General features: G+C 44.3%; 1 protein-coding gene across 1 annotated transcript in view; it reads left to right on the forward strand.

Annotated features, from left to right (window-relative positions):
• The window catches only part of LOC115409325 (H-2 class II histocompatibility antigen, E-S beta chain-like), a 24,070-nt gene extending 16,397 nt beyond the window's left edge, over positions 1-7,673 (forward strand). Inside the window, exons 3-6 of the mRNA XM_030120455.1 lie at positions 5,292-5,502; positions 6,081-6,148; positions 6,506-6,619; positions 7,354-7,673. Coding sequence (XP_029976315.1) covers positions 5,292-5,502; positions 6,081-6,148; positions 6,506-6,619; positions 7,354-7,379 — 419 coding nt within the window. The 3' untranslated portion in view covers positions 7,380-7,673. The remainder of the gene's footprint in view (positions 1-5,291; positions 5,503-6,080; positions 6,149-6,505; positions 6,620-7,353) is intronic.
• The last annotated feature ends 1,996 nt before the right edge of the window (positions 7,674-9,669 follow it).

The following is a 9,669-nucleotide window of genomic DNA, read 5'->3' on the forward strand; positions in this document are numbered from 1 at the left end:
GAACTTGAGATTAATCCAAAGCCTGACTGGACCTGAGATTAATCTAAAGCCTGACTGAACCTGAGATTAATCTAAAACCTGACTGAACCTGAGATTAATCTAAAGCCTGACTGAACCTGAGATTAATCTAAAGTCTGACTGAACCTGAGATTAATCTAAAGCCTGACTGAACCTGAGATTAATCTAAAGTCTGACTAAACCTGAGATTAATTTAAAGCCTGACTGAACCTGAGATTAATCTAAAGTCTGACTGAACCTGAGATTAATCTAGAGTCTGACTGAACCTGAGATTAATCTAAAGTCTGACTGAACCTGAGATTAATCTAGAGTCTGACTGAACCTGAGATTAATCTAAAGTCTGACTGAACCTGAGATTAATCTAAAGCCTGACTGAACCTGAGATTAATCTAAAGCCTGACTGAACCTGAGATTAATCTAAAGTCTGACTGAACCTGAGATTAATCTAAAGCCTGACTGAACCTGAGATGAATCTAAAGTCTGGCTGAACCTGAGATTAATCTAAAGCCTGACTGAACCTGAGATTAATCTAAAGTCTGACTGAACCTGAGATTAATCTAAAGCCTGACTGAACCTGAGATTAATCTAAAGCCTGTCTGAACCTGAGATTAATCTAAAGCCTGACTGAACCTGAGATTAATCCAAAGTCTGACTGAACCTGAGATTAATCTAAAGCCTGACTGAACCTGAGATTAATCTAAAGCCTGACTGAACCTGAGATTAATCTAAAGCCTGACTGAACCTGAGATTAATCTAAAGTCTGACTGAACCTGAGATTAATCTAAAGTCTGACTGAACCTGAGATTAATCTAAAGCCTGACTGAACCTGAGATTAATCTAAAGTCTGACTGAACCTGAGATTAATCTAAAGTCTGACTGAACCTGAGATTAATCTAAAGCCTGACTGAACCTGAGATTAATCTAAAGTCTGACTGAACCTGAGATTAATCTAAAGCCTGACTGAACCTGAGATTAATCTAAAGTCTGACTGAACCTAAAGTCTGACTGAACCTGAGATTAATCTAAAGTCTGACTGAACGTGAGATTAATCTAAAGTCTGACTGAACCTGAGATTAATCTAAAGTCTGACTGAACCTGAGATTAATCTAAAGCCTGACTGAACCTGAGATTAATCTAAAGCCTGACTGAACCTGAGATTAATCTAAAGTCTGACTGAACCTGAGATTAATCTAAAGCCTGACTGAACCTGAGATTAATCTAAAGCCTGACTGAACCTGAGATTAATCTAAAGCCTGACTGAACCTGAGATTAATCTAAAGTCCGATTGAACCTGAGATTAATCTAAAGCCTGACTGAACCTGAGATTAATCTAAAGTCTGACTGAACCTGAGATTAATCTAAAGTCTGACTGAACCTGAGATTAATCTAAAGCCTGACTGAACGTGAGATTAATCTAAAGTCTGACTGAACCTGAGATTAATCTAAAGTCTGACTGAACCTGAGATTAATCTAAAGCCTGACTGAACCTGAGATTAATCTAAAGCCTGACTGAACCTGAGATTAATCTAAAGCCTGACTGAACCTGAGATTAATCTAAAGTCTGACTGAACCTGAGATTAATCTAAAGCCTGACTGAACCTGAGATTAATCTAAAGCCTGACTGAACCTGAGATTAATCTAAAGCCTGACTGAACCTGAGATTAATCTAAAGCCTGACTGAACCTGAGATTAATCCAAAGTCTGACTGAACCTGAGATTAATCTAAAGTCTGACTGAACCTGAGATTAATCTAAAGTCTGACTGAACCTGAGATTAATCTAAAGCCTGACTGAACCTGAGATTAATCTAAAGCCTGACTGAACCTGAGATTAATCTAAAGTCTGACTGAACCTGAGATTAATCTAAAGTCTGACTGAACCTGAGATTAATCTAAAGTCTGACTGAACCTGAGATTAATCTAAAGCCTGACTGAACTTGAGATTAATCCAAAGCCTGACTGGACCTGAGATTAATCTAAAGCCTGACTGAACCTGAGATTAATCTAAAACCTGACTGAACCTGAGATTAATCTAAAGCCTGACTGAACCTGAGATTAATCTAAAGTCTGACTGAACCTGAGATTAATCTAAAGCCTGACTGAACCTGAGATTAATCTACAGTCTGACTGAACCTGAGATTAATCTAAAGTCTGACTGAACCTGAGATTAATCTAAAGTCTGACTGAACCTGAGATTAATCTAGAGTCTGACTGAACCTGAGATTAATCTAAAGTCTGACTGAACCTGAGATTAATCTAAAGCCTTACTGAACCTGAGATTAATCTAAAGCCTGACTGAACCTGAGATTAATCTAAAGCCTGACTGAACCTGAGATTAATCTAAAGCCTGACTGAACCTGAGATTAATCTAAAGTCTGACTGAACCTGAGATTAATCTAAAGCCTGACTGAACCTGAGATTAATCTACAGTCTGACTGAACCTGAGATTAATCTAAAGTCTGACTGAACCTGAGATTAATCTAAAGTCTGACTGAACCTGAGATTAATCTAAAGTCTGACTGAACCTGAGATTAATCTAAAGCCTGACTGAACCTGAGATTAATCTAAAGTCTGACTGAACCTGAGATTAATCTAAAGCCTGACTGAACCTGAGATTAATCTAAAGTCTGACCGAACCTGAGATTAATCTAAAGCCTGACTGAACCTGAGATTAATCTAAAATCTGACTGAACCTGAGATTAATCTAGAGTCTGACTGAACCTGAGATTAATCTAAAGTCTGACTGAACCTGAGATTAATCTAAAGCCTTACTGAACCTGAGATTAATCTAAAGCCTGACTGAACCTGAGATTAATCTAAAGCCTGACTGAACCTGAGATTAATCTAAAGCCTGACTGAACCTGAGATTAATCCAAAGTCTGACTGAACCTGAGATTAATCTAAAGTCTGACTGAACCTGAGATTAATCTAAAGTCTGACTGAACCTGAGATTAATCTAAAGCCTGACTGAACCTGAGATTAATCTAAAGCCTGACTGAACCTGAGATTAATCTAAAGTCTGACTGAACCTGAGATTAATCTAAAGTCTGACTGAACCTGAGATTAATCTAAAGCCTGACTGAACTTGAGATTAATCCAAAGCCTGACTGGACCTGAGATTAATCTAAAGCCTGACTGAACCTGAGATTAATCTAAAGCCTGACTGAACCTGAGATTAATCTAAAGCCTGACTGAACCTGAGATTAATCTAAAGTCTGACTGAACCTGAGATTAATCTAAAGCCTGACTGAACCTGAGATTAATCTAAAGTCTGACTAAACCTGAGATTAATTTAAAGCCTGACTGAACCTGAGATTAATCTAAAGTCTGACTGAACCTGAGATTAATCTAGAGTCTGACTGAACCTGAGATTAATCTAAAGTCTGACTGAACCTGAGATTAATCTAGAGTCTGACTGAACCTGAGATTAATCTAAAGTCTGACTGAACCTGAGATTAATCTAAAGCCTGACTGAACCTGAGATTAATCTAAAGCCTGACTGAACCTGAGATTAATCTAAAGTCTGACTGAACCTGAGATTAATCTAAAGCCTGACTGAACCTGAGATGAATCTAAAGTCTGGCTGAACCTGAGATTAATCTAAAGCCTGACTGAACCTGAGATTAATCTAAAGTCTGACTGAACCTGAGATTAATCTAAAGCCTGACTGAACCTGAGATTAATCTAAAGCCTGTCTGAACCTGAGATTAATCTAAAGCCTGACTGAACCTGAGATTAATCCAAAGTCTGACTGAACCTGAGATTAATCTAAAGCCTGACTGAACCTGAGATTAATCTAAAGCCTGACTGAACCTGAGATTAATCTAAAGCCTGACTGAACCTGAGATTAATCTAAAGTCTGACTGAACCTGAGATTAATCTAAAGTCTGACTGAACCTGAGATTAATCTAAAGCCTGACTGAACCTGAGATTAATCTAAAGTCTGACTGAACCTGAGATTAATCTAAAGTCTGACTGAACCTGAGATTAATCTAAAGCCTGACTGAACCTGAGATTAATCTAAAGTCTGACTGAACCTGAGATTAATCTAAAGCCTGACTGAACCTGAGATTAATCTAAAGTCTGACTGAACCTAAAGTCTGACTGAACCTGAGATTAATCTAAAGTCTGACTGAACGTGAGATTAATCTAAAGTCTGACTGAACCTGAGATTAATCTAAAGTCTGACTGAACCTGAGATTAATCTAAAGCCTGACTGAACCTGAGATTAATCTAAAGCCTGACTGAACCTGAGATTAATCTAAAGTCTGACTGAACCTGAGATTAATCTAAAGCCTGACTGAACCTGAGATTAATCTAAAGCCTGACTGAACCTGAGATTAATCTAAAGCCTGACTGAACCTGAGATTAATCTAAAGTCCGATTGAACCTGAGATTAATCTAAAGCCTGACTGAACCTGAGATTAATCTAAAGTCTGACTGAACCTGAGATTAATCTAAAGTCTGACTGAACCTGAGATTAATCTAAAGCCTGACTGAACGTGAGATTAATCTAAAGTCTGACTGAACCTGAGATTAATCTAAAGTCTGACTGAACCTGAGATTAATCTAAAGCCTGACTGAACCTGAGATTAATCTAAAGCCTGACTGAACCTGAGATTAATCTAAAGCCTGACTGAACCTGAGATTAATCTAAAGTCTGACTGAACCTGAGATTAATCTAAAGCCTGACTGGACCTGAGATTAATCTAAAGCCTGACTGAACCTGAGATTAATCTAAAGCCTGACTGAACCTGAGATTAATCTAAAGTCTGACTGAACCTGAGATTAATCTAAAGCCTGACTGGACCTGAGATTAATCTAAAGCCTGACTGAACCTGAGATTAATCTAAAGCCTCCCCCTGGTGGTCAGACTGGAGAACTTCAGGCTCCCCCTGGTGGTCAGACTGGAGAACTTCCGGCTCCCCCTGGTGGTCAGACTGGAGAACTTCAGGCTCCCCCTGGTGGTCAGACTGGAGAACTTCAGGCTCCCCCTGGTGGTCAGACTGGAGAACTTCCGGCTCCCCCTGGTGGTCAGACTGGAGAACTTCAGGCTCCCCCTGGTGGTCAGACTGGAGAACCTCCACAGTAGAACCAGCAGCTGTTCTCTGCTCAGTGAAGATGAATCCAGGTTCTGTTCAGGTTCCTCCTTTGTTGTTCAGACTCAAACCGGTTCCAGGTTCCAGTCCTCAAACAGACTCAGGTCTTCCAGTCGGTCTGAACGGTTCCTGGTCTTGTCTGATCCTGCCGGTTCTGCTGGTGGTTGTGGTTCCAGTTGCGCCCTACGTGAGGATCCACTCTGAGACTCGTGACAGCGGCGGCCGCCGCTTGTTGGTCTGCAGCGTCTACGACTTCTACCCCGAAGACATCCAGGTGGGCTGGCTGAGGGACGGACAGGAAGTCACGCAGGACGTCACGTCCACTGAGCGGATGGCCAACGCCGACTGGTACTACCAGATCCACTCCCACCTGGAGTACACGCCCAGGTGAGGCCCCGCCCACACACAGGGGCCACGCCCACACACGGGAACCAGGTCCAAACACAGGGTCCAGGTTCAGGGGCCAGGTCAATTTACTGATCCCAGATCTTTCTTCCAGGTCCGGGACCAGGTCCAACCCTAGTTCAGGTCCAGGTATCAAGCAGCTGGTCTCAGTACTGGGTCCAAGTCGAGGGGTCACATCCTGGTCCCTGGAACCCAGTCCAGGTTCTTGAATCAAGTCAAGGAACCAAGTGGCCAATTTCAGTCCAGGTCCAGACATGAGGATCAAATCCAGCTCTAGGTCCCAACATTTGAGTCTCTGTGCTGGCCCAGCTTCAGTTTTAAATCCAGATCCAGGACCAGGTTCAGCTCAGGATTTAGTACAATATCCAGGTCCAGGTTCCAGACCCAGATAGGAGGTTCAAGCATTGATCCACATTCAGATTCAGGGCTACAAAACAGGTCCAAATGCTTGGAACTGGTTAAGGTCTTGGTCTAAATTATGTCCAGATCCAGGATCAGATCTAGGTCCAGGTCTGGGTTGGTCCAGTCAGAACTGAAGGATGCTGGTTTGTGTCCAACAGGTCTGGAGAGAAGATCTCATGTGTGGTTCATCACGCCAGCCTGAAGGACCCTCTGATCACCCACTGGGGTAAAGACACCTGTCTGTCCCTCACCTGTCTGTCTGTCCCTCACCTGTCTGTCCCTCACCCGTCTGTCCCTCACCCGTCTGTCCCTCACCCGTCTGTCTGTCCCTCACCTGTCTGTCCCTCACCTGTCTGTCCCTCACCTGTCTGTCTGTCCCTCACCTGTCTGTCCCTCTGTCTCCTGTCTGTCCCTCACCCGTCTGTCCCTCACCTGTCTGTCTGTCCCTCACCTGTCTGTCCCTCTGTCTCCTGTCTGTCTCTCACCCGTCTGTCCCTCACCCGTCTGTCCCTCACCTGTCTGTCTGTCCCTCACCTGTCTGTCCCTCACCTGTCTGTCCCTCTGTCTCCTGTCTGTCCTCCAGATCCGTCCTTACCAGAGTCTGAGAGGAACAAGATCATCATCGGAGCCTCTGGACTGACCCTGGGTCTGGTTCTGTCTCTGGCTGGTTTCATCTACTACAAGAGGAAGGCCCAAGGTCAGAGACCGGATCAAACCGGTCCACACCGGTCAGAGACCGGGTCAAACCGGTCCAGACCGGTCAGAGACCGGGTCAAACCGGTCCAGACCGGTCAGACACCAGGTCAAACCGGTCCACACCGGTCAGAGACCGGGTCAAACCGGTCCACACTGGTCAGAGACCGGGTCAAACCGGTCCACACCGGTCAGAGACCGGGTCAAACCGGTCCACACCGGTCAGGGACCGGGTTTAACCAGTCCACACCGGTCAGAGACCGGATCAAACCGGTCCAGACCGGTCAGAGACCCGGTCAAACCGGTCCACACCGGTCAGAGACCGGGTCAAACCGGTCCACACCGGTCAGAGACCGGGTCAAACCGGTCCACACCGGTCAGAGACCGGGTCAAACCGGTCCACACCGGTCAGAGACCGGGTCAAACCGGTCCACACCGGTCAGGGACCGGGTTTAACCAGTCCACACCGGTCAGAGACTGGATCAAACCGGTCCAGACCGGTCAGAGACCCGGTCAAACCGGTCCAGACCGGTCAGAGACCCGGTCAAACCGGTCCAGACCGGTCAGAGACCGGGTCAAACCGGTCCACACCGGTCAGAGACCGGGTTTAACCAGTCCACACCGGTCAGAGACCGGATCAAACCGGTCCAGACCGGTCAGAGACCGGGTTTAACCCAGATTAGATCGTTCTACCAAGTGTTCTAGGATTTCTTACCTTTGACCTTTCTGTCTCTTCAGGGCGCACTCTGGTTCCAAGCAGCTGAGTCAGGATCCAGATCTGATCCTGATCCTGGTCCTGGTTGTGGTCCTGGTCCTCGCTCCAGTTTCTGTCTTTCAGATGGAAGAAAAAACATCTTCAGCTTTAATTTGCTTTGTGGTCTCTGAACCTGAACCTGGTCCAGGTTCCTGCAGTCGGTCCTAGACCAGGTCTGATGTGGACCCTGCTGGACCAGCTGGTCTCTTGTGTAACTCTGCTCTGGAATCTCATGTAACCCGACTCCACTGATTCACTTTTCTGCTGTCAGTCCTGAAACCAGAATAAACCTCCAGGAAACTGATTCTGGTCCTCATTCTGGTCCCTGTTCAGCTCCACACCACCAGCCAGAGCAAACCGGTTCACACTAGTTCAGAGTCAGAGGAAACCGGTTCAGACCAGTTCAGAGTCAGAGGAAACTGGTTCAGACCAGTTCAGAGTCAGAGGAAACCGGTTTAAAACCAGTTCAGAGCAGAGATGGTAAAAGTACCTCAATTCTTTGCTTGAGTGGAAGTAAAAGTATCTGTGTAAAAATTACTTTAACTGGAATACGTAATTTCGAGAAAAATGCCTTCGGGTGGAGAGGGTTAATACACATGAAAGTACTGGTCCACATATCTACTCAAGTAAAAGTAAAAAGTACAGGCCCTGAAATGTACTCAAAAGTATTATGGAAAGTAAAAAGTATTCTTTTGCACGCTTCACTACAAAGTAAAAACATTTCAGCGTTGTGTGAATACTGACTGATGAAACTGAGACGGAGCTGGTTTCTGAAATCATGCTCACAGACCGAACTCTTCACCTTTCTTTTAATACTACATCACAGCAACACTGTACATGTTTATAATGAACAAACACATGAATGCATTCGCTTTTAATTTACATTTTTTCATCAACATGAAATAAGATTAACATAAAATGCAAAGATTTACTGTGTAATTCAAACAGCTTTCTTTTTTAAAGGTGCATTAAGGAGTTTTTCAACCTAAAAAATACTTATTTTCCACCATTTTTTCCCCTTGTCCTGTTCAGCAGCTGGGCGTCAGTATTGTCTGACTGTAGCCTTTTACTGTCTGAACAGATTCTACTGTCAGCAGCAGGACGAGACTGAGTCTCCTCCTGCTGCTGCACACACGCACGCACACACACACACACACACACACACACACACACACGCACACTCAGTCTTGTATTTCTATCCTTGTGGGGACCGTCCATTGACTCCCATTCATGTCTAGCCCCTAACCCTGACCCTTACCCTAACCCTAACCCACACCACAACAAAGCCTAACCCTAAAGAAATGTTTTTGCACTTTTACTTTTTTCAGTAACAACAACATGGTCAAGAAAACACTGTTTCTCCTACTTAGGACCGGAAAAAGGTCCCACAAGGCACGTCGTTCCACGTTTTGCTATCCTTGTGGGGACATTTGGCCCCAACAAGGATAGAAATACGAGAACGCACGCACGCACACACACACACACACATACTCACACACACATACTCTCTCTCTCTCACACACACACACACACATGTTTGTATTTATATCCTCGTGGGGACCTTCCATTGACTCCCATTCAAGTCTAGCCCCTTACCCTAACCCTAACCCACACCACAACAAAGCCTAACCCTAAAGAAATGTTTTTGCACTTTTACTTTTTTCAGTAACAACAACATGGTCAAGAAAACACTGTTTCTCCTTTTTTTTTCTTTTTTTTTTTTTTGTTTTTTTCCCCTTGTCCTGTTCGGCAGCTGGGGCGTGCAATATTGTATGATTGTAGCCTTTTACTATCCGAACAGATTTTACTGTCAGCAGCAGGACGAGTCTGAGTCTCCTCCTGCTGCTGCCTTTATTTAAAGCTGGCATCCGGCATGGCTGAGGACAGGACCGGGACGGAGACGCTCAGAGAGCGAGAGACAGAAAGAGAGAGAGATAAAGAGAGGGAGAACGGGGGGGGGGGGGGGGGGGGGGGGGGGCACAACCTATGTACAAAGTCACAATACAAAACAGTGTTGTCGACGCACCACACGCAACCTAGAACAATCCCAAACCCCCAATCTAGACAACACCAAAACAGAGCCGACAACCAACACAGAAAATTACAGAACCATACATACATTTTTTTTTTCTTTTTTTCCGAACCATATTAGTGAACAGACCAGGCCACAAAAATAAAAGGAGGTGTAGGGGAGGAAGGAAATGCAAGGACACCACAAACCTTTTTTTTTTTTTGAATATAGCTAGTTGTAACTAGTAGTAACTAGTAGTAACTAGTAGTAACTAGTAGTAACTAGTAGT

The sequence above is a fragment of the Salarias fasciatus genome, chromosome 3 (assembly GCF_902148845.1).
Source record: "Salarias fasciatus chromosome 3, fSalaFa1.1, whole genome shotgun sequence".
Taxonomy (NCBI): Eukaryota; Metazoa; Chordata; class Actinopteri; order Blenniiformes; family Blenniidae; genus Salarias; species Salarias fasciatus.